The sequence below is a fragment of the Oryzias latipes genome, chromosome 3, assembly GCF_053564925.1.
Source record: "Oryzias latipes strain Hd-rR chromosome 3, Olatipes_Hd-rR_3.1".
In the NCBI taxonomy this organism is placed as follows: Eukaryota; Metazoa; Chordata; class Actinopteri; order Beloniformes; family Adrianichthyidae; genus Oryzias; species Oryzias latipes.
Genome location: NC_136239.1, coordinates 34,762,852 through 34,787,977, shown reverse-complemented (window position 1 = coordinate 34,787,977; position 25,126 = coordinate 34,762,852). Strand labels below are relative to the sequence as shown.

Genomic DNA, 25,126 nt, shown 5'->3' with positions numbered 1-25,126 from the left:
TGTTAAACCCTTAATGCTTAAGTGTTGAGCAGGGAGAAACGTGTTCCTATTATTAAAGCCTTTGATATGAACGATGGGTTCAAGTTCCCAACCTTGCTGTCACGGGGCACAGACTTCTGATGTGCAGTAAAAATATAAAAATGACGTTAAAGGGTTGGAATTATTCCAGTTTTAGAAAAAGAGGGAGGAAAAAAAGCTTTAACTTTAAAAACTTTTAAAGTGAAAGCTGCCAAGTTGTAGTCTGTAAAACATCTAAAGCCTTTTAATAAAAAAAAATCAATATATAATTTAAGCAACATCAAAATCTTAATAGAAACTTTAATACTGTGGAACTGTTTTTAATAGAAGGCAGTACTATCCATTATGTTTTCTAGTTTCATCTTTTAAAAGTTGAAATGCTCTAAATAGGAAATTTAAGTAATTTTGACATTTGACTCCTTTTTGCATAGATTCTAAAATGTTTGAACAGCAGCAGAATAACTAATAAAATTTTTCTTTAAAAAACAAAGTTATCAAAGCAGCAAAAAACAAATCAAGGATTTATTTAAAATGAAATAAAGACAAATCCTTAGAAAAACTTATTTTCCCAAAAGGACTATTATCAAACTTGAGTTTGAATGTTTTTTTTCTCTTTTTTACTTTTTATCGTGTCTTAAAAATGTCTATAGAACTCCTAATCCATTCTTAGTTAAATGAGATAAACTGTTGCTCCCATACATGGGCTGTTGAAATTCAAAAAAATACAAGCTTATGGACATATTTAGATGGTGTGGTCGAACAAAAGCAAAGATCTGTACCAGTAATCTTAAAAAAAAGAAAAATATTCTGAAAGAGCTGCCAAGAAATTTCATTTTTAATCATAATGTTTATTGTATTGATGCTGTAGTAATTATCCTGCTTATTTTGTCCTCACACTGAGCCACTGCACATCAAACACTTGTGAAAATCTGCCTAAAAGCTTAAATGAAAAGTTTGAATGAACCACCATAAAGCAGTAATATGTCACATAACTCTCTGACACACAGCAGCTGTTTCATTGAAAGTCCTTCAAGGATATAAACTGCAATTAAGGCCGGCATATGTGAAGGCTTAATGATGGATAGAACGTGTCAGAATGACAGCAGGAATTATGAAAATGCTGAAGTGTATGACTAAAGATACATTCCCTGCAATATGTTGTGTAATATACGTTTTTTCTGTGCTTACATCAAACACTTTGCAAATTTTGTGTACATTGCGAATCCTTTCTCACCATAAGGCTTACAAATATGTCAGTTAAAGCTGAGCTTTTGTTATGTCCCGACCTTTCTCTTCCCTCCAGCACGGGTTCTGATAAGTTGTAGAATATACTTTTGGTCAGACTCCACTTTTGTTTTCTTATCTAAATCCTAAATTCTCTTTACCCAATTTGGACGATATTTAACCCTTGTGCTATCCTAGGCACTTGATTTGCACAATGATTTGTGATCTTCACTGATGTCCATGGATTACATGAAATCTTTTCACCTTTATCCACCTTTGTCATGGTAGGGATGACACGTCAAAGTAAGGGTGGGGTCATCTAAGATAGCACAAGGGTTATAGATGTTGCTGAAGAAGCCCTGGTGCAGGAGGGCAAAGTGAGACGTTTGGTAAAGCACCTCTCAGATGCCAATAAAATCCCAGCTCGTCTGTTGCCTCAACAACCATGATTGCGGTAACGCACAGCACCGTCTGTGCAAACATACGTACTGTACACATGTCCTTTCGATTGCCTATATTGTTGTTTACCAGTATGTTATGCACTTTCCTTTTTTTTCTTCTTTTAATTGCACTCTAAAACTGTTCTGTAAACTACAGTATGATCAACCTCCTAAAAACCAAAATTCACATCCTTGATATACAAAAAAGGGTTTATTTACTAATGCCATAATTAATAAAATAGTTTGCAGTTAAAGTTAAGAAGCTCACAGTTTTAAATGGATTAGATTGCATTTGTCTTTTTGCCCAGTGATTTGTTGTATCAAGTATGAATTTTTATTCAGCAAATATAACATCTGAGTACAAATGTCTCTATTGTGCTGCTTTGGCAACAGCTTATTTGGTGCAATTCTCAGGATTACCATGTGCTGGCACTAAAGTCATACCATTCCAAGCTGGAAAGTCATCTCTAGGAAACAATGCTGCAAGATATCATAATAGGTTGGCGTTGCTTCTCTAGTCTATTGAGACATCAAGGATTTTATTGCTTTTTTCAGAATAAATGCACAAATAAAGAGCCTTGTTGAATGTTTTACATTTTGTTACCCTTGTGCTATCCTAGGCACTTTACCATTGGGAGTTGGGTCATCTAGACCCACTAGACAGTGCGCTGAACCTTTTTTCTTCAATGATTTGTGATCTTCACTGGAGTCCATGGATTACATGAAATCTTTCCACCTTTATCCACCTTTGTCATGGTAGGGAGAACACGTCAATGTAAGGGTGGGGTCATCTAAGATAGCACAGGGGTTAATTTGGGTATAAAGAACCAAAAGACAATTATGTGAATTCCTTGACACTTTTTAATGGAATTTCTATGCAAACCTACAATAAATTGACAGCTTTCCTAAACGTACTTCAAATGCTCTCAACTACAAAAAGAAATTCAAAATGAAGCCCTCCCCGTAAAATGCTTCATTACTACTTTAGTTATGACTGTCACTATACGTCTTTATTGTTAAATGCTGATCTTTGAGCCCAAAGGTTAAAATCAATGGCACTTAAAGGAGTTAGCAGAGTCTTTGCCTTATAGATTGTCCAATAAAACAATAACAAGGTGCTTTAGTAAATTACTCTATAAGAATTAACTTTAAAAATGATCTGAAGTCCTTCATCAAACTTAGAACCAACACGTTTGACTGGGAAATCTGAAAGGTAATTTAAACCTAAATGTGCAATTATGCTTGATATAGAACCATCAAAAGTGTCAAAGGTAATTACAAAAAGGTATTGTTAGAGATAAGTAATTCAATATTATTTAGACAATATACTGTGGATTTTTTGTTTTATGAGTTTTACTATGAAGAACTATTTTAGTTTGAGTCAAAGCCAATCGCCAAGAGCTAATCACCCCAAATTATTCTTACAAAAATAGCAAAAATCTCTTTTAACCCTGGTGCTATCCTAGGCAATTTAATATTGGGAGTGGGGTCACCTGGACCCCATAGGATTGCACAAGGGTTATAATCAACTTTTATAAAAAATAAATAAATAAAAAAAATCTTTACAGAATTACGTTTTATTTTTGGAAATTCAAAAAAATACACATTTTTGATAATGTATACGCTTTTTATGTTTAAAGGCAAATTTAACATTTTAATCAAGAATTGTGTTTTATATTGTATTAAAATTATATCTGCAATACTGCATCTAAAGCACTTTAAAAGCAATATGGCAAGTTTGCTTTGCCATTAAAAAGAAAATGAGAGAATTGTATTCTTTTCTTGTGACTTGATTACTTTAAGTAATGCTAGAATTTTTTTAAAATCAATTCTTTTTTTGCGAGAGCACCTAAAATCTGGTGTTATAAGACACTTAACCCTTGTGCTATCTTAGATGACCCCACCCTTACATTGACATGTTCTCCCTACCATGACAAAGGTGGATAAAGGTAGAAAGATTTCATGTAATCCATGGACAAAAGTGAAGATCACAAATCATTGAAGAAAAAAGGTTCAGCGCACTGTCTAGTGGGTCTAGATGACCCAACTCCCAACGTTAAAGTGCCTAGGACAGCACAAGGGTTAAGAAAAGAAAATAACTCGTGTTTATCTTGAAACAAGTCGAAATACTCAAAAACCTATGTTAGATCATATTTATTTTTAAAGTCAAATTTTTCCATATAAGACTTCTTAATAAAATGGGATAACTTACTAAAAGTTTAAATATTTAAGATTGTGCTGAAAATATCCGAACCCTTTCTATAGTGAGGTTAAAGGTGGTCACTATGACGGCGAGCTTTGTAACCCTTGTCCTATCCTAGGCACTTTACCATTGGGAGTTGGGTCATCTAGACCCACTAGACAGTGCTCTGAACCTTTTTTCTTCAATGATTTGTGGTCTTCACTGGTGTCCATGGATTACATGAAATCTTTCCACCTTTATCCACCTTTATCATGGTAGGGAGAACACGTCAAAGTAAGGGGGGGGGGGGGGGGGTCATCTAAGATAGCACAAGGGTTAAAGCTGCAGCTCACAGATGCTCATGACTGCAGGCCACATATAATAGCTGATATTTAAGGTTAAAAGACGGAATAGGAAGAAAAAAAAAAGACTCCTACAGAGCTGAAAGAAACCTCCACGGCCTTCATGGGGAAAAAAGCAAAAAGTGGATAAATTCTGAACAGGTTATTAGAAAAAAAGACGGCGCTGGTCTAAATGTAGTTTCAGCTCCTGGCGGTGATTTCATGGTGTTTGTCCACACCCCCAGGTTGGCATAACCAGTCAGTAAATTGTTTTTAAAAGGGAAAAAGGTGGTAAAGAAGAGGTATGGGACTTAAGGTAGGTACGCTGACCTAATAGGTATCAGTTTCAGCATGTGACTGGAGGCTGAGACTCCCGAGAGCGACCTTCCGCGGCAAGAAAAAAAGCTTCCAGAGTGTACCAGGTTACATATACATGTGCTTTAAACAGATTGAAATAAATGTACAAAAAATACAAGAACAAGTTCGAGTCAAAAATGTTTATTTTATCCAGTGTTACTGCATCTTGTAAACACAGGATTACAGAGAGGGAGGATGTAAAAAGGTTTAAAAAATTACAAAACTGTGCAATTTGGGAGGCAATACACTGTTCAAGAAAGGTTTCCCTTTTAAAGTCTGCATAAACAAATTTCAGAGTCACAACTTTCATTTCTGGATTCATTATTGGCACATAGAGCTCAGACCAGGGCTTATTCAGTATGAAAACGTATCTTTTTTTATTGGAATAATAAGAAGCTTGCTACATATAAAGAGGCTCGATATCAAGCAGATGTGGAGTGAAATTTATTGTCCTTCAAAACATAGATTTTATCTGTTATCTCTGTAATTGTATTTTTTTTAACCGTTTGCACTAAATTAATTCCATCTGGTTCTTGAACACTTCTACTTGTTTTGGACCGGGCTGAACGGTTTGCCAGAGTCGGCCATAAACGCTTCGATCTCCTCCACCGTGCGAGGGACGCAGGTCAGCAGCTCTACGCCATCCGCCGTCACTGCTATGTCGTCTTCAATGCGAACCTGCAGGCAGCAGAAAACCATGGACAAAAGACAAAAGTTCAATGTGAGGTGGATCAGTTAAGCAATATTAAAAATGTATACGCAAATTTAAGTTAGAAACCAGATTATAGTAACTATGTAAAGTGTGTATTTCTTTATCTTATTTTACATTTTTAAATGTTCAAATCCATTCATGAATTAAGATATATTTAGGAAGATATTTTGTTATTGATAGCTTGCAATAATCAAATTCCGGTTTGAAATTTAAGTTTTTTCTAACTAGGCCTGCACAATAAAGCGCAGTTTATTGATAACACAATATCAAGCTGTGCCATACGCATACAGCAAATGACGGCAAAAATTGCGATGAATGGCTACCTTACATGTGCTAAAACAATCTTATGGCAGCTTGAAGTGCTTTTATAATCAAATAAATCCAATTTAGCATTTGACAAATCAGATGGAGCCCTTTTATGTTAGATGCTCGATTCCTATGTAGACGAGGGTCATTTGAAGTGTAATTTAAGTTATGTTGACTCTTATTTAAATTAAACTGTTGCAGTAAAATGGAAATTATGTATTTAGTTGTTTTGCTATTTGTTCATGCATCTACAGTTATGTCGTCATTGCAATATTAATCACAAATATCGCAGGTGTTCCTCATACCGTGCAGCCCCATCTCTAACCTGAAAACTATATAATGTCAAATCCGTTCCATGTCCTTTTTCAACCTACAAAAATATATAAAAATTCCACTGTCTATAAAATAAGAAGCCATTAAAAGGAAAATTATTTGATTTTTCTGGACTTTGTTTCATTTTCTTGCACATCTCAAGCAGCATCAAGGCAAATGCTGTCGTTTCTGAATGTGATTAAGTTTGTGAAATACCCGACCAACTCATGTGGCAGCGACAATCATTGTTCATGCGACGTCTGGTTTCACAAACTGAGCCTGTCATCAGAACCAGCCCTGTAAGTCTAAATGAACTGCTGCTTCCTGGTCGTTCTATGTGCGTTTATCATGATGAACACACAAGTTAACAAGTTCTAGTGAAGTATATACGGATCATAGAGATATCAGAGTTTAGTTCCAGGTCAAACCTGACACACGTTAGCAAGCAAACAGCAAGTTTCTATCATTCATGACATAAACATTTCACAATCTACCAAATTCCCTTTACTTTTGTTTGGAAAATGCAACTAATTTTCTCTGCTTTGTGTTCCACTTTAAAAAAAAAAAAGGAAAGACGATCACATAAACACACTGACCCCTCCAAAGCCTCTGAAGCGAGCCAGCATGTGGTCGTTGATGAAGCAGCGCTGAGCGGGGTTGGATAGGGCTTGATCCAGCAGGTGGTTGATGAAGTATATTCCAGGCTCCACGGTGAGGACCATCCTCTCCTGCACCAAGCGAGCCATACGGAGGCTTCTCAGTCCGGGTTCATCAATGCGGTCCACCCCCTTAAACACAAGACGGCATGGAGAAAAACTTCTTGATACGTGAAAACTGCAGCCAAAACCCTGGAGGGTATATGGTCCCTATTGAAAGGTGAGTTTATTGTTTGTAACTTTCTGCAATAATTTAAGCTTGTTTTAAAGTCACACTCCAATCATGTTGTTTTAGCCAAAAATGTAAAAAAAAAAACAAGAAAAAAAAAAAGGTGTTTTCTTGGAACAGCAGGAGTTCATTAGAAAATCGCCTCAGAGTTCTGGGTGGGACTGTAAGTGCAAAGTAAGCCCACTCCCATTTCCCGTCGCTCTCCAGCTAGCATACAGCCCCTCCCAACCTCAACCTAACATTACCGGTGCAACAAAAATGGTGAGCAATATCGGAGCTATTCAGTCGTACAGTTATGAGCCAGATGCCAGCTCAGACGAAGAATCGACTAGCCTTTTTGAATTTTTGTCACATCTACAAGCATGTTTTCCTCTGCTCCTGATTTAAATAAGAAATATTCAGAAATGCCATTTTAATCTTTATTTTCTTTATATTAGTCCTCTTTCATCATGACAATGCCACAAGAACATGTTCACACTGAAACACCATTTTCATCGGAGGGGGTCTTAAACAGTTTTTACTCTTCCTTTCCACTAAAAAGTAGAGTTGAGTAAAACTTTGGTTCTGGTAAATAAAACTTTATTTTAAGTGTCTTTAGAAACTTTAAGCAAAGACTTTGCTTGAACTTAGGTGTTTTAAATTGAATTTTCCCAAGAGTCCCTTCTGGAATCATTCAGCTGCTGAAGTGGAAACACTGCTTGTTAGCTTTTCCCTCCATTTCCTGGTGAATTCCTGCATCGCAGCATGAAAGCTTCTGTGTTCAGGCGCAACCAACATTTCACCTTCTTCTCTCTGCCCTCGCCCTGAACCCATTCATGTGGCTTGACCTCCTCGTGTTCCCCTCTCACTTCTGCATCAATACTCTCTGTATAATTGATGACTCATCAATATTTTAGGAACATCATCTTCTGTGTCAAGAGCGTCCCTGCCAAAGCCTCATCTGCAGACCGATGCTTGTTACCGTAACCATCACTGAATTCTTCTCCGCCTGACCTCCGGGTAACCTCCCACGTCGTGCACGTCGATGCCCAGCAAGTGTCCCAGGCCGTGGGGCATGAAGACGGAGCCCAGGTGCACCTTCATCATGTCGTCAACGCCGCCGTGCAGCAAGCCAAGCTTCACCAGTTCTTCCAGGTGAATCCTGTCAGCCAGGCGGTGCATGTCAGTCCATTTCACACCTGCAAAACAAACGCATGTTGCACTGAGAAAAGGAGGATTTACAAGAATACTGTCACTGGAAATTGAAATTAAAAAACGACTTTAATAAAAAAAATGCATCACTCTTTAGAGATCCTGCTGACATTTTGTCCCATTTAGTTTTTCATATTTTGAAGGCATTTATAATGATTTTTATACAAAGAACATCCTTTCAATTAGAAACAAAAACATAAAAAAACATTCATTAAATTGCCTTAGCTACTTAAAATGGTCTAAAAAGGCAGAGCTACACAAAAAGTCTACTAATTTGTTCCTTGCTGTAAAATTAATGAGTTTTACTTTTCAGTTTTCACATTTATTCTAAAATTTAAATTCACATTTTGCTTTGTTCAAACATTATTATTTAATACTGGTTCTTTTTTTAAACATTTCTTAACTCAACGACTGTATATAAAAAAGTTGTTGGTGAAAAATTAATTAAATTTCCTCATAAAAGCACATCTGTGTGCACATTTCCATAAATGTCCTTCTAATACAGACTATGTTTGACTGAATTTGTTTTTAAATCATTTCCCATTTATGTTATTGTTTAATGTTTTTTTTAAAAGTTTAAAAGTCATTTTTTTAATCAAATGAAAACTAAAATAAATTTGGGTTTAGACGACTACTGCCTATAGGAAATAAATAACATTGGAAAAAAAATGACGTAAAAAAACACATCGTCTCTCCCCACAAAAATTAAATCCCAGAGGAAAACCAACAAGGTCTGAAGTTACTAGCTCGTTGTGAAATACTAGACTGAAAGGGCTGCAATCTTCTACTTCTGATTAAGAAAAAAAACAAAACATGCTGTATTTTACAAAACAATTCAAAATTAATGATTGGATAGTAAACTTCCATTTAAAATATTTGTGTACTTTTTTTTTTTAAAGATCTTCAAAAATAAAGGAACCTGTAGATTTTTTTCAAAGCGCACATGAAAATTAAACTTGTCATTAAACAGCACTTAATGAACACTTTAGGACATTTTTCTCAATTATAGGATGCTTTTGGGGGCTTAAGACCGTCCAGCTTCCTCCTCCTGTGAGGCAAACAGCTACTCTTGTAGATGCAGAAGGAAGAAAATCTGTCTGCTTCCTGTCTGTTAAAGCCCCCATGACACCTTTAATCCATCATTTTTTTTAGTGGTCCATCATTATTTTTCTATTAGCTTTAAAGAACTATTTATTTGTACGCCCTCAAAGATGCCAGATGTCATGGTTTTGACGCTCCCCGCCTTGTATTCCCTCACACAAGCTTAAGTTTGAGTTTAAAATGAAAACAGACTGGGACTATGAATTGATCTGTAGCTTCAGGTAAAACTAAACCCTTTTGTGGACTTTGCAGTCATATTTATGTAACAATTTAACATAGAATTACAAAAAAAGAAGACAAGTGAAGGCGAAAGCTGCTGGCTTAGAAGGTTTTTTGTTTTTTTAACCTGGTTTGATGGCAGCCAGGACGGCGCGAGATGACTTCAGAACGGCCTCATAGATGGCCTTCTGGTCTGGAGTGAACTTGCCGTTGGCTGGAAAGGAGCAGGTGATGTCTGAAGAGTAGCAGTAGTACTCCCCACCCATGTCAAACAGACTGCAGGCAACCGAAACATCAGAGCGAATTAAGTCAAATTTTATTCAAAAATGCTTTGGGCTTGTTTTCAAAGCATTTTTTTTCAAGTTTCTTGGGTGGAAGACACAAATGAAACTTAACTAAAGGTCACATTTTTACATAACAAAATGACAACAAACAGAAAAGGAAAAACCTATACTTTATCGCTACGTAGCATATCTACATGTAAATATTACACATCGACAGCCTAGAGTGCAGGAAAAAGCTACGCACCACATGTCTCCATCCTGAATAGTCTTGTCATTGGGAGCTCCAGCATGGCCATAGTGGAGGACAGAGGAGTTATTGCCCCTGGTTTGAATGCAAAACACACAATTTAGGCATGAATGAATTACAGACAAGAATTCATGCTGAAAAATTAAGTGAAAAGGGTAGCAGAGATGAACAGTGACAGCAGTGTCATGTTCCAGACTAAAAATTTCAACAGAAACAGGACTCTCATCCTCTAACTAATAATCTATAGGACAAAACTCCCGACCTTTATGGTAAAGGGCGGACAGCGCTTAGAAAAATGATTTTCATCCAAAGTGACGTGCCCTCTGTATTTAGTAACTAATCATCAAGTGCAAATGTGGGTGAAAAACAATGAAGGCCAGCCTTACGATCCACAGATACAGGTGTAGGAGGTGTGGCGCATCCCTCCTTTGGTGTAGCAATAGTGCTGAAAAAGACTGCAGGAACAAAAAAAAAAAAAAAAAACTTTAGCAGGACAAATGACGTGCAGCAATTTCAGCATATCCGAGATCAGAGAGAACATTTCTTCGCTTTAAAAACGGCCCTGCTCTCTGCCTGATTCGATTCTTTTTTTTAAATTCATTGAAGAACATTTTTTTAATCATTTTCAGGCCCGGCACATCAAAACACTTCACAGACGCTGACGGCAGACTGGCTTTGCCTGCGTTTCATGGTTCCTCCAACAGAGCAAAATGTAATTAAGGATAACAGACGGCTGTTTTGATAACACGACACTATGGGGGCGGGGCCATAAATAATAAATTCTAACGTGGGAAGAGGTAAAAACAAATTAAACCACATTGCAAAGTATTTTGCTTGCATTATTAAAGATTCTTCAGTGTAAATATCAAATCAATGATTGTTTGATCGATCAGAAAATACTGAGGCTGATGACTCACTATATGATGACTCAGTAGTTACACAGATTATAGGCCTGAATACGTTTAATTCTGCATTTTTTGACATATAATAGTTGACATTACACACAGCCTCTTGACCAGGACATGTTCTTAAGGCATTTGTCTGAGGATGGAGAAGAAATATAAAGAAAATTAAGCTCAAAATTGCATTTCTGAGTATTTCTTTATTCAAATCGATGGGAATCAGAAGCAGACAAAGAAATGCCATCTATAAAAAAAAATAAAAAACGCATCCAAACTCTCCCTAACGGAAAGGGGAACATTTAATAATAAAAAAGTATAAATCAAGAATTGCATTGATTTAAAAGAGGCAAAAACGAGATCTTTTGTTTTTATATATCAGTATTGTAATAATGTCAAGTATATAGATTTTAAAATTGGTAAAAGAAGAATGCCGGATAAAAAAAAAATCAGGAAAAATTACCTCTCCATTTCATATTCTTTCTGTCCCGGTTTGACGTTTTTCATGATCTAAAACAAAAAAAAAGGTTTCATATTATCAACACATTTAAGAGATTGCATGGATAAATATTTTTTAATCTATCCTGAACATTCAACTATATTATTAGAAAATAATTTTCTTCTTTTTGGCACCAATCTATCTTTGAATTGAAAAAAAAAAGACTTAATATTTTTCGAATGTTTCAAATAAAATCTGCACTGAAGACGCCTCAATGTTTGCAGATTAGATTGCATTAACTTTTCTGAAAATCAGCTACTTAGCAGGTCAATACCAAAAACATGATCTGCTTGGAAAGGTTAGTGAAAGAGGAAAATGCAGTTTAAACCCCCCCCCCCCATCAGTCAACTACAGAATTGGGGCTGGCCGGCGTTTGTGTTGGCAGTGGAGAAGGTTGCTGGTATGTTGCAGGGGTTACATGCATTAAGAAGAAGCTTCTGTTTTCCAGCATTCACTTATCAGTGACCCAACAGATCGAAGCCGTTAGCCAAAACAGATAAAATAATAATTTTCTCACTCCTACTCTGCTCTTTATCCGTTGCAGTTTTTGTCTGCTGCTTGTCCCAAAAAAAACCCAAAACAGTCCTGTGAGGCTGTTTCCTTAAAGTACTGGCACATTCCCATCACGGATGCAAATATCTGAACTGTAAGCCATTCAGGAGTGAAAAATGCATTTATTTTTTCTTTAATGCTTGAGAAAATCCTTAACCCTAATGCAATAAACCTAAACTATTCTGTTTTTCTCCAATTGTCTCTTGAGAGTTTGAGTCTAAATGAATCCATGTTTACCGATGCAGCAAAGCATGCAGGTAGAGCTGTCAGCACCATTTTTCGCAATAAAAGAAAATGATGGCACGTCTGAAAAGGCTTCAGTGAATCACTTCACAGGACAGATAAGATTGTGAGGTCAACTGCTGCAGCCCTGCAGAGCCTATACATGAAATAAAATCATGTGCACTCTGCAAACTCTGTTTTCATGTTCCAGCTTACTGGTCAAATGTTATTCCGGTCAACTGCCAAGTCCCTGAACTATAAGAGACAGTTGGAAAAAGAGAGAATTTCTAAACATTTATGGTTTCAGGTGAGTCTTAAAGATACTGTCATGCTCTGAGCCGTTCAGACTCTTGTGCTTTTTCTCAATGTGAATCCATTTAATCATCCGTGCATAGGAGGAGCAGGTTCTTACCATTTTATGAGCCTCACTGGAAATCCTGTTGGTGTAGCGAAGGACTTCCAGCTCCATGTCCGTCTTCAGGAGACGACTGCGAACGCAGACGGGGAAAAAAAAAAAGAGTGAAGCTGCTCATGTGCAAACAAGGACAGACTTTCCTCTAAGGTTAGGCAAAAATAATGCAAGTTTGTACATTTATAGGTGCAGTTACAGCAACAAACTCTGTCTTCAACAGCCTGATGGGAGAAGGCAACAGAATAGAAAAAAAAAGGCCAAGGTTGTGTCAGAATTCTTTCACAACCTAGTACACTTTATAGCACGTTTATCGTTTTTTTCGGAGTCTCTGATTCTGCAATCCCCAAATCCAGTGGCATGGAAATTTCCCAGAAGTCTATGCGAAGATCTAGCGTGCATCGATGCTCACTTGATTGGCGAATATAGACCACAATGCATGGGGTTTGAATGATTTGTCATTTGAAAGAATTATTTTAAAATTATTTTTAATAGTTGTAATTATTAAACTGGATTCTTAAATAGTCTCTGTAAAATGTTCCTATTTTTTAGGTTTTTACTTCAGCAAATCGGTGACCTTTTGAGAATTTTTTTTTTGTGGAAAATGTTGTTTTTTTGTAAAGATGTGTCCGAAGTTTGTTAAAAAACGTGACACTAGACAGTCCTACACTATAGTGTTGACTCGCTACATTACAGTTGACCGTTCACAGTCTCGCCGTTTCGTGGATTTTTTTCCAGATCAATTTAGCTTTTTTTTTTTTTTTTCCTCCACTGTTCTGCATCCTGATTGGCTAAAAAGCATTGTCAATCTTCATGTCTCCTGTACAAAATGCGTTCAGCTTACCAAATGTACAAAAATCTATCATCAGGATAGAATATTTGTTTTCGTTCTATAACTCTGGACTTATTTTTCCATGAAAGTTTGAACTTTGAGGGTTTAAACAAGAGAGAAAAGTGGGAAAATATTCATGTCTGATAGAGAGAAGTGTAAAAAGTGTGCAGTGAGGAGTTTTACAGCCTTAAAACATTTATAATCCCATATTGAATTTCACTTATCGTGGGTTATTTTTAAAATATGACCCCCTAATCATTGTCTTTTAGCCATTAGGAAGTAGTGAGGGAATTCAGACACAGGCTAGACTTAACCTACAGGAATTTTTAACTGATAGAGTTTGCCATTTCTATATTTGCCGTCAGTTTTCCTTGTAGTGATGACCTTGCCTGATACAAACAACTATTTCACCAAAACATATCATCAAATGATTAATAGAGTGTTGATAACCAGCAGAAACAAGCTTTTTCAAAGGGAGGCTCTAAACAGGAAGACAGGGCAGAGGGTTCAATCAGGCTCTGCTCCCCAGGAGTTGTGCCTACGCAGCATTCCTCCTCATTTCTGCAAATGTCAGTTCATCTGGAGGGTGCGAGCTCTAATACCAATGAGAGGCAGGCAAGCACGAAGTCCATCATATCCATGCAGGCGGATTTCAGGGGTGGGGGTGGATGAAGGACAGAGGAGAGAGATTCTCATTACGGAAACTCAATCACCAAAGTTGACAGATGCAAATGGAAGGGGGTTCACGGGAAACCAAATTCAGAATCTAAAAAAAAAAAAATGAATATTTGCGTTCATCTAAGAAAAACCAATTGGAGCTTCTCACCATTCCACGATGACCGGATGTAAAAGACTGTTGTTCACCGTGAACCTGGAGACAGACGGGACAAAAGCAGACGATGTGAGTTTGATGAATAAACAACAAGTGCTTTCAAAGAAAAGTACTTAAGACAACCAATCAAAGCTAAATCCTCGTTGTTTCCAGTTAGTGTGCATTAAAAATATGGTAAATTCAAATAAAAATGACCCCTTTTTTAAAAACTATGCACAATAAGGATTTATTTTTTCTATTTAGTTGTTCATAATCCTGATTTAAAGCAGAAAAATCATACCGACTGATTCCTTCAAAGGAGGCTTCGCGGCAGACGCTCCCGCTGTCGGTATTCAGGCCTCGCTGCAGGAAGGAAATAAAAAAAAAGTGGATCTAAATCAGATTATCACATCAAAAGATTACAAAGGCAGTTCAGACTTATTTTGATGTCACATTTTTAGTATCAAATCAATAACTAATACGTCTCAGAAAATTACGTTTTGTTTTCCTTTAAAAATCACAAGTACAGGAAGTTTGAGCCGCTGGTTTACACCAAATGTTAAAAACCGGCTCCGTTTTGAGAGTCCAATATTTAATAAGAACCAAAGAATGAGCTGATAGAGGACTGTTACCAGTGTCAGGAGAACAGCTGGTGTCATCCTGGACAGGACATCAGCGATCTGCAGGGATGCGGGCAGACAGAGCATCATCAGAGGAGTCGCTGCAGAAACGACAAGCTTCACTTCCCTGCTGCTTTGAGTCAGCACATTGCAGGTGAGTCAGGCGGCTCCGTCCAGCTGCTGCGAGTCCACAGCAGAAGCACCACGAAAAAAAAGACTCGGTCCTGGGACTATGCTAAAACAGCTGTCGTTTGACTCCTCATCCTAATGTTCATTAAACATTTGACCTCCTGAGCAAAAATAAATAAGACCTGAAAAATCTTATATTATGTCCCGCAGCAGTCCTGGACTGAAAGTACCAGATTGTTTTTGCAATTCTTTTTTCTTACTGTGCCTTGGAGCAAAGATTTCACCCTGCTACATACTAAAAAGTCACCAAAATTTGCAACCAGCCAGTACCTGGTGAAAATTAATTTCTGGCATTGGCCACCTTTAATACTAGCAACAAAGTTAAACTCTTTTAAGGGATGTCGATCTATTGTCACCTTACCCCTTGAGCATCATTGGCAAGATACTTGGGGAAAACTTTTGGAAATAAAGTTTAAAGAACAGCGTAAGTGTGGTGAGCTTGCAAAGTGGCGAGTTACTGTTACGTGCACATTTTTCACCAAAACATTGTAAAAGAAAAAAAAGTGATACATGAATCCCTGGCTTAAGCTGAATGAAACGATATGACCATATTAGGAACCTCTGTTGCTATGGGAATTCAAAAGTTTACTTTTGCCGATTATTCTAAAAGTTAGACAGACATGATTGTCACCCCTAGGCGATCAAAAAAATAAAATGTTTGCTTTGAAGATAAAACCAACAGAAAGCCTCTATTCTGAAAAAGTTTTTTTTATGACTTTGTCACAAGCAGCACTGACCAGGGTGGCAGGGTCAACGGAGGAGACCATAAAGGAGGTGATCATAGTTCTCGAACATGATTCAGGAATAAAACAAAGTGACAAAAAAGAACTTTAGAGGTCTAATAGTAAGTTGTACATTTACAGCATTTTTGTCGCTCAGCCCTGCAGATGAAGCTCTGGCTTCACACAGGTCTCTTTCCCTCAAGTGTGGCAGCAGTATCACCTCAACGCAATGAGGTCAGAAACTGATGATCTCTTGTCTCTCTTTCACTGATAGGAGGATAACTGTCCAACGTGCAGCAGCTATCTTTCTAGGTAAGAGCATCTGCTGTTAACAGCTGCCAGATCTTTGGATCCACAGTCAAAGTTCTGCACCAAGTCACATTTACCACCAGGAAACCACATTATATGTTCCAACTAGTGTGAATTACTTGATAACTGTTTAGAAAACATACCTAAAGCAACTGCCTTGATTAGATAATATGGTGGAGAAGAGGAGGAAAGCAGCTATGAGGATGTGAGAAAGACCTAACTGGCCGTGCTGCTGGTATTTAAGGATGGGAAAGCAGTTAATGCACATGTGAAAGTAAAATGATCTCCAGCGTGGCACCCACCTACACCAGAGCACAGACCGACCCCGTTAACATCGGAATGAACATTGTAGACTGGTCCCTGTTCATCTCGATGGTGCAGAGCTCATGTGATAGTCATTGAAAACTCACCTCATGTACAAACATCTAGATCAACCATTTAAATGATGACCTTAGCTTTAAGAAAAGCTGCTGCAGCTTAAAAATAACCTCATGAAAAAGAACATTAGAAGAGGTGACAAAAAACTCCCATCAGATGAGATTTTGAAACAACAAAGATATATAAATAATCTTAGGCTTTTGTTTAAGTTCGTCTAATCGCATCATTTTGTTTTGTCTTCAAAAAGTCTCAGACTTTTTAAAGTAAGGGTCTTAATTTCTTGAGAAGTACCTATAAAAGCCAATAAAAATATCCCTAACCTTTGAGAGTCCTATGTGTCATTTGATTTATTCTGCCAATATTTAGAAAATGTATTTATTACTAAAAAAAATAAAAGTAAAGTAAATAAACAGCAAAAACATCCAAATCTCCACAAAGGATAACAACAAAGATGGTGTCAAAAAAAAGTGAATTTAAATGCATATAATAAAAATTATAAGGCACACAGGGATTTTACATACCGTAAGTAAAAGTGACATTGGCTAAAAAAATACTCTGGTAAAAGAAAACGTACTTATTTAAGTAGGTATAAGTAAATAATTGGAAAAAAATTCTAGTCAATAACAGAGTAAAAGTTTAAATATTTTGTCCGGATTTATAAAATTAAAATTAAAGTGTAATTTCTATTTCTTTCAGATTTTAAAACTATGTCTTTAATTAAATGAAACAAATAAATAAAAAAAAGGCTTTAGAGATTTTAAAGCAACAAGACTTTCACTAATGTGCAGAATTAATGAGAAAAGCCAAATATTGGATTTTGGTAGTTGTGTTACCCAATACCGTAACTCTATATTTTAAAATTTGTTTTCATTTTTTGTTGAATTTAAAAAAAAAGACTTGCATAAAATTATGTTAATGTTAAATAAATAGTAAAAAGTTTTGAAAGAAAGAATAAAAATGTAACTAGATTAACACAGATCATTGTAGCTGAGTGAAAGTAGGGATTTAATATCTATTTGAACCCAGAGTAAACATAATGCAAAGATCAAAAAACTTTTGGGCGAACAATTTTGAGATAAAATTACTTGGGTAAATGTAAAAAAAGGAAAGTTTGACATGAAACTAGATGAACAATGACATAATTCATTGCTAAACTCTCATGAGGAAGCACTCAAGTACCTGAATGTGAGTCAGAGCTCTACGACCGAACACAAAGATTCAATCACTGCACTAAATAAAGGTCAGATCTGCACAAAGCAGCACTTACGTCAGCCGTGTAATGCACTTCATCCACCGCATATTTCTCCTTGAAGTGCTCTTTAGGAAAAATCCTGTAAACAAAAGAAAAGCAACGTAAAGACAAATGCAATAAATAAGAAAACATCTGCCATTTTCACAAGAAGAAAAGCTCAACAGGCACAGTAAAAAGACGGCCTTTTATTCAATGCAAAAATAATATTGTAACTGTAAAAACTGTATAAGCTGAAAACAAAAAAATCAAAACCCACTCCGATCATCTTTTGATCTAAATGTTCCCCGTGGACTTTTATTTTTAATTCTGCAGTTTTTAGGCAAAATGGAAAACATGGGTCATTTTCTAGGGCATAGTTTCTGCAGAGAGGCAGGAGTTTATTAGAAATTTGCCTCGGAGTTGTGTGGAAGCCTTTAGCGGTGCAACAAAAATGATGAGCGACACTGGAGCTATCCAGCTATACAGGTTTGAGCCATGAAGACGTACATGGATCTAGCTGGAGGGAGCAGGGAGCTTGTGGCCTGACCAGCGTATTTTCTACGTCTCAAATGAGTTTTTGTTTTTGTTTTTAAACAGCATTTTTCGTCTGCTCCTGATTCACAGTGATTTGAATACAGAAACACTCCAAAATGCAATTTTGGAGCTTAGTTTTCTTTATACATGTCAGAAAAATGCCACAAAAACATGTTAAAAAGCACAGTTTTCATTGGAGTGGGCCTTTAAGATGCAAAAGACTCCCAAGAATTCTGTGGTTATTCTTATGTACAACTGCTTAAACTGTTGCCAAGTTTGGTAAAATATTCATCTCAACCGCATAAACTTTCAATGAAGTCTCCTGACAATGATCTGCTTCTTTCATACAGAGGTTCAAACTGGCACTATGCAGACTTTGGACCAAAGAGATAGCAGCGTAATCTCCATCCAAAGTTCAGACCTCAAGAGTGAAATCATAAAAAAAGAAAAAATTTCAATGTGTAGCTTATGGGAAAAAAAAGAAGTGTGGGGAGAAAAAAAGGTCTCCAAGCATAATTATTCCTGTTTCATTTTTTATAAGTCAGATGACAGGATGTTATAAAGGGAAGTGTAAAAAAATATGGACAAGTCAGCAAGTTTCTATCCAAACATTGCATCCATTGCTTTCATGTTTCTTCTACACGGCAACAATACAGAGGCTGAGAGTTGAACAGAAATCCCTCCTGCATAACAAACAGCATTACACGGTTTTCCTAACCGCCAAGGTGCATTTGTGATGACAAAAAAATGCAATTTAAGGGAACTCTCAGATGCATTTTCAATTGATTCAACTCCAACAGGATCCGTGGCTGAAAGATTCCCACTAAAATTAACTTCTGAAAAGCAAAAGAATAGCTAAGAATGGAGAGTATGCAGCGAACAGAGCTCTGAGGATTAGTGAGCTTACTCTCCCATCCAAGTTGCATAGCTTTCAGGCAGTTTAGGTACAAAAAGGATTGATTTCCCAGAGTCCACATCAATGGCTCCATAGCAGTCGGCTTCAGTCACTCCAAACGACCAGTGAAAGAAAGACTCCTGGAACAACATCAGATACAGAGTAAAACACAAAATGGGGGGAGAGATAAGTGTGTTTCCTCAATTTAGCCGCTTTATTTAATAGAATGTGAAGACTTTCATCTGATGATGCACTCTGATCATCTTTTTTATCTATTGGAAAAGCGGCCTTTTAATTATGCTTATTTTGTTTTTAGCCTAATCAATCAATTTTGTAGGACATGGAAATTTGCCACTGAGTTGTGGGCGGGACAGTAGGTGTGCAGCAACCCCGCCCCCCTTCCTGTTGCCGAGAGCTCAGAGCAGGGAGTTGGAGCATGCCCAGTATAATTTCACCATCACAAATATGGCCTTTTTAAAATAACAAAAAAAAAAAACAGCATTTTTTTGTCTGTTACTGATTCACAACGATTTGAATAAAGATATAAAATCTTTTTTAAATTTTAGAAAAAATGACACAAGAACATGTTAAAAACACAAAAGGAAAGGAAAGGAAAGCCTTCTATGTCCTGGTTTATTTGTTCTAGGGCTGCATGGTATGAAGAAATCTCGCAATTTACGATATTAGTCATAAATATTGCGATGACGATATAACTTGCGATACATGATCAAATCGCAAAACAACCAAAAACATCATTTCCATTTTACTGAAATAGTTTAATTTAAATAAGAGTCAACATAACTTAAATTATTCTCCAAATGACCCTCGTCTACATAACAGGCAAGCATCTAACATAAATGGACTCCATCCGATTGGTCAAACGCATAAAATGATTTATTTGATTCCTTAAATACTTCAAGTTGCCATAAAATTGTTATCTTGCCATTTTAGTCAGACAACTCATGCAGTAGTAATAATATTTATTTTCACATCTTTTAGTTTGCTTTCACATACTTTGTTGCTTTTACATTCTTTGACATTCACTTTCCTTTAAGTTAGCATTCACTTTACTTTAAGTTAGCATTTCACATTCCTCCAAGTGAGCATTTCACATTCCTTTAACTTTGCATTTCACATTCCTTTAACTTTGCATTTCACATTCCTTTAACTTTGCATTTCACATTCCTTTAGTTGGCATTTCACATTCCTTTAGTTTGGCATAAGACTCCGTGCAATTCCAAGAGACAAATTTCCATAAACTTTTGGGTAATAACTACCCCTAACGGAGCTCACGGGTGGAAGCCGGGGAGGAGGGTGGGGCAAAGAACGCAGTGCTGCAGTAAAGAAGGATGAACAACTTACACACCTGGACTTCAATAGGATGCTACACAGGTGAGTTGATTAACCGACCCGCCCTAGGGGAGTGGCCTAAGTAAAAGCCTGCCTGAGTTGGCTGCCCGAAATGCGCCCGAGGGCGCTCACTTGTTGCAGTTTTCGCTGACTTTTGCGATATGTGTATTGCTCTGCATAATATCACGATAAACATTTGGGATTTATTGTGTAGGCCTAATTTGTTCCAACAAAAGACTTTTTCTTAATGTGATCGGCTACACCAGGTGAATGTGTTAGGATGGGTCAAAGTGCTTCAAACTCACTGCTGATAGATAAAAAGAAGAAAAAGTTCGGCCAACTTACCTGCCTGAAGACGACGTCTGTATCTGTGCAGTACCTCTGCTGCTGCTCTCCTCCCTGCAGCACCACCACCGACTTCGGCAACATGCCTTCTTTTCCTTGAAGGCCTTGGCATAACCTTCGACGGTTCTCGGCAAAAAGGGCAGCCGACACCCTGAGGGTGTCATTACCCAGCCAGTAGACAGGTCTGAGGGGACGGAGAGATCAGATCATGGAGATGGAGAGACTGACAGGAAGGATAATTAGTGGTTATATTAAAAACTGAGATGTCATAATCAGAACGTGCAGCACATGCAGCACCAGAACCACACTGACTCTTTACATCATTATCATCATTATCCTCCAAAATGCAAGCAAAACCTGAGTCACATTTTCAGTCAATGTTGAGGCCCAAAACAAGTTTGAAAACAAAGTGAAAAGTTTAAATATAATTTAAAAATATATACTTCAACAAGAAAACCATGGGGTCATTATAACAAATCCTCTCTGAGAATACGACAATTCTGTAATAACCAACAAATGATGAGAATCCATAGCCACCATCTCAAGTGATGCGGAAAAGTTTAAAAAAGTTCAACTTAAATGTATTGTGTAAATGGTATTTATGTAACAAAGAAAGATACTTTCAGTCTGTTAGCGGACTGACAGTTATATTTTAAGTAGTACTTTGAAGTTATTGTTCACCTTTCTGTGCATGCCATCACAACGCTTTGACAGGTGATTAATAGTATTTTATTTTATTTATTTTTTTTACGCCGGATACCCTTCCTAACACAACCCTGTATTAAATCTAGGCTGGGGACCGAAACCCAGATTTGGGTCTTGTGGCTATGCAGGGAGATTGTGGTGTGAAGGGTCTGGCTAGCCTAAAGACCTATACTTCATGAAGCCCATTGGGAATTGAACCCAAAGTGTTACAAACTACTTTTCCCACATTAGTATGAATTTACAGTACGATCATTTTTTTGGACATTTTTAAAGCTTAAAATTTTTTTTTTTTTATCATAAATACCAAAATAACATAGTGTATCAAATGATTTTCATTTATCAAAAATAAATTTCAAATCGGTTATAATTTAATAAATGTTTCAATGAAATAAAAATTGATAAAGACTTGACAGAATCAAATGATTGGACGCAGTTATTTATTGCTTCCTGTTGCTGAACCTCCTTAAGACAACCTGTTGAGCTACAGTGGGGAGAAGACTTGTTATGGTTTCTGAAGCTAATCCTCTGGATTGGGTCAGATGATTTCAGGCGAAACACAGTGGATTGAGGCAGAAAGGCACACTTGTAACCAATATGTGTTGGATATAAATCTTGGTCTCAGGCCAAGGCTGATAAGAAAAAGAAAGACTCAGCAGATCTACTTCCACCTTAAATGCACCAAAGGTTAATCCTCCACCTCAGAGACCTGTAAAGCAAAGGAGTCCTCCTGCAGCATTCTATGTCGACTGGGTTGATGGGTTGATGAGTGGGGGTCGATCAAGATGATCCCCGGCTAGCGACATTTTTACCAATAAATTAAAGATGCAAGAAAATACGATAGACTAAATTTTTAAAAAAGCACAAAAATTTAGAATGTTTAACTAAAAAGTTACTGATTTAATCCAATTTACTTTGGAACAATAATTTTAGGAACAAGATCATTTCCATGTTACTTAATTTCTTTTTATAGGTAATGATTTGTATCAGTGTGACGTTTTATAGGCTTTGTCTGCTATTGCAGTGAGATTCATTGTTCAAGTGGACAGTGACAATAAAGGCATATCTATCGATCTATTGATCTATTATTGCATACGTGCACGGTCAGAATTAAAAATGGATTAGGCCACGTTGCAAAATTTAACATGGCTGGAACAAAATTTCAGATTCCTCAAAGTAAAATTCCTCTAAAAAAAATCACTAACAAATTGTTATGTATTTAATAAACACAATTGTTCTCTTTAACATAAAGAACAGGCTGCCACTGTCCCGTTTCTTAAAGTTGTTTAAATGTAAAAAAAAAAAATAATAATATTATTTAGGGAGTTTCTGCAAATCCAGCACATTCCTAAACCACCCTGCAGCATTTCCATCACGTTCCCATCATGCAGGGCTGTGCGACACAACAGAAGACACGTAATTTTCTCAAACAGGAAATAAGCAACTTTTCAGTTCAACGTGAATATTATGAACGCTGCAAAGCTCACAACCTCACAATATTATCCGTTTTTGTCTGAAGATATAAGGTTCCACTCCATATATTGTAAAAATGTCTGTTTCTTTATGTAAAATACATTTTAAACAAAATAACGGTTTAGAAAAAAATCATGTTCTGCTTAAAAATGCAATGTAATACTATGTGAAAATTTAGCAATAATGACAACATATTGCGAGATTGATGTATCTATTTACAGCTAAAATAAGTGATTAAACCCAGAAAATAACGCTGTTTGTACAGTCAACTCACTGTGGTGCTGCAGCCATGACGATATCTTGAGCCAGATTGTCATGTGTTCACAGGAATCACGTGGTCAGCTCTGGCGCTGAAACAGCTGATGTAGCGCCGTGCTGCTTTCAAGTCTTCAGGAAATTGCAACTTCAATCGAGGAAGTGACAAATCACGACGTTCAAACTTTTTTTCTAGATTATTGAACGTTACAGAACATGCCTTCACTCGCTGCGAATCAACAACAACAGCAATATTATTATTATTAGTATTATTATTATTATTAATAATAATAATACTAATACTAATAATAATAACAGTAATAACAACAACCCAGTGAGGATTTGCAGCCAGAAGGAACAAACACAAACAGACAAATAAAAAAAAAAAACAATCATAAATCCACCAATGCATAGCTTTTGTCTGTTTAATTCTGCCTGTTATTAATGTAAATTGGAATAGATGAATGTTATCTGGTTGTTAAAAGTTTATCCTTAGCAAAAAGTAAATTTAGTGTACGACAAGTATACCTAGTCTAAACTAAAAGTGAGGCACTATTCTTGAAGTTTACTTTTTTATATACTAATTATATAGTAAGCTTAAAATGTTGTGATTTAGTCTGATGAAATATTCAGTTGAGTTAGTATACTACTATTAGTATATACTACTATTATATAGATTATTTCTGAATGTCGTGTTGCTGCCACAGATAAATGAAATTTCCCCATTGTGGGATTAATAAAGTCATCTATCTATCTATCTATCTATCTATCTATCTATCTATCTATCTATCTATCTATCTATCTATCTATCTATCTATCTATCTATCTATCTATCTATCTATCTATCTATCTATCTATCTATCTATCTATCTATCTATCTATCTATCTATCTATCTATCTATCTATCTATCTATCTATCTATCTATCTATCTATCTATCTATCTATCTATCTATCTATCTATCTATCTATCTATCTATCTATCTATCTATCTGTCTATCTGTCTATCTACACTACATGTAGGCCTACATGGTTAACTTGCAATACTTACACTCAAGTTTATGTAATAAAACCAACTTAAAGTAAACTAGTTTTTTTGCTGAGAGTATAGTTGAATAAATTAAACATGCATAGATTCAAGAGAAATGTAACTATTTCGTTTCACAATTAATCTTAAAGCTACAGTTTCTACCAGTCTCTACACTTTTGAACTTAAGTCTGTAATCTCTAGTTTTGAATAAAACATCCCATGGCAAAAAATAATGCACTTAATCTTTATTTTATTAAGTATACTTGAGTTTAAGTATACCAATGTGCTATAGACCATGTCTAATGTAGAAAGCATCCCTACGGAATACTTCTTAAGACTACATTGGAACAGTGTAGATGGTATACAAGTGAACTTTAAATATACAGCCTCGCTTTTAGTATAGACTTGTAGTACACTGAAATAGACTACTTTTTGCAGAGGGATACAGTGAAGATGTTTTGGACAGATTTTTTGAGCACACTGTGCTATGGTGCGTTTACAGTAAGCAGTAGGGGAAGATTTTTTCTCTCCTAGTGTAGAACAGTTCAGAGGGAAACTGATAAATAATGAATAATTCTAGGGGACTGCAGATACATGATGCTTGAAAGCACAATCAGTATGTCATGAAAGACAACATCCAGACAGTGTCAAGAGAAATGAAACTCCCTCTATGAAGTATGGACAGCATTTACCAAGAAGACAGCTTAATGTCTGATGTTTTTAAAAAAAATAAAGTATGGCACTCATGTCATCCTATATTCTAAAGAATTAAATGTTTTAATTGATCCTAAGTAGAATTGGTTGAGCTGCACTCTATAAAAAACATTTTTAACCAAGGAATACAAACATGATTATAGTTAGACTAGAAAATAAGCCTTTTACAAAATGTTCAAATATTTTGAGTCGTTTTAAAATGTGCACAGGATATTTGAACTGTGAGAAAGGAATACTGAACACTGATATTAGCAATGGAACAAATTGCCTTTTATTTACGTTTCTGTGGAGTGGTGACTGAATAAAAATGGTTATCTCTCAGTAAATTGTTCTCCCAT

At 36.3% G+C, this 25,126-nt stretch overlaps 1 protein-coding gene across 1 annotated transcript; it reads right to left on the bottom strand.

The window, feature by feature from the left end:
* Positions 1-4,687: 4,687 nt before the first annotated feature.
* On the bottom strand, positions 4,688-23,213 carry pepd (peptidase D). Its single transcript, XM_023953649.2, has 15 exons — positions 23,066-23,213; positions 20,617-20,800; positions 18,934-19,061; positions 17,529-17,592; positions 14,676-14,723; positions 14,345-14,406; positions 14,059-14,103; positions 12,404-12,479; positions 11,182-11,228; positions 10,206-10,274; positions 9,817-9,894; positions 9,416-9,564; positions 7,771-7,955; positions 6,489-6,680; positions 4,688-5,240 (listed from the first exon to the last, which is right to left on the bottom strand). The coding sequence occupies exons 1-15, from the start codon at positions 23,080-23,082 to the stop codon at positions 5,106-5,108; spliced, it is 1,479 nt and encodes a 492-aa protein (XP_023809417.1). The 5' UTR covers positions 23,083-23,213; the 3' UTR covers positions 4,688-5,105.
* Positions 23,214-25,126: the final 1,913 nt, after the last annotated feature.

What these genes read in the sequence shown, in the direction of transcription:
- pepd (XM_023953649.2), bottom strand. An exon ending in CAGACGTCGTCTTCAGGCAG is followed by an intron (nt 19,062 to 20,616) that starts GTAAGTTGGCCG and finishes ATGTTGTTCCAG; the next exon opens with GAGTCTTTCTTTCACTGGTC. An exon ending in CATCCGGTCATCGTGGAATG is followed by an intron (nt 12,480 to 14,058) that starts GTGAGAAGCTCC and finishes CTGCGTTCGCAG; the next exon opens with TCGTCTCCTGAAGACGGACA.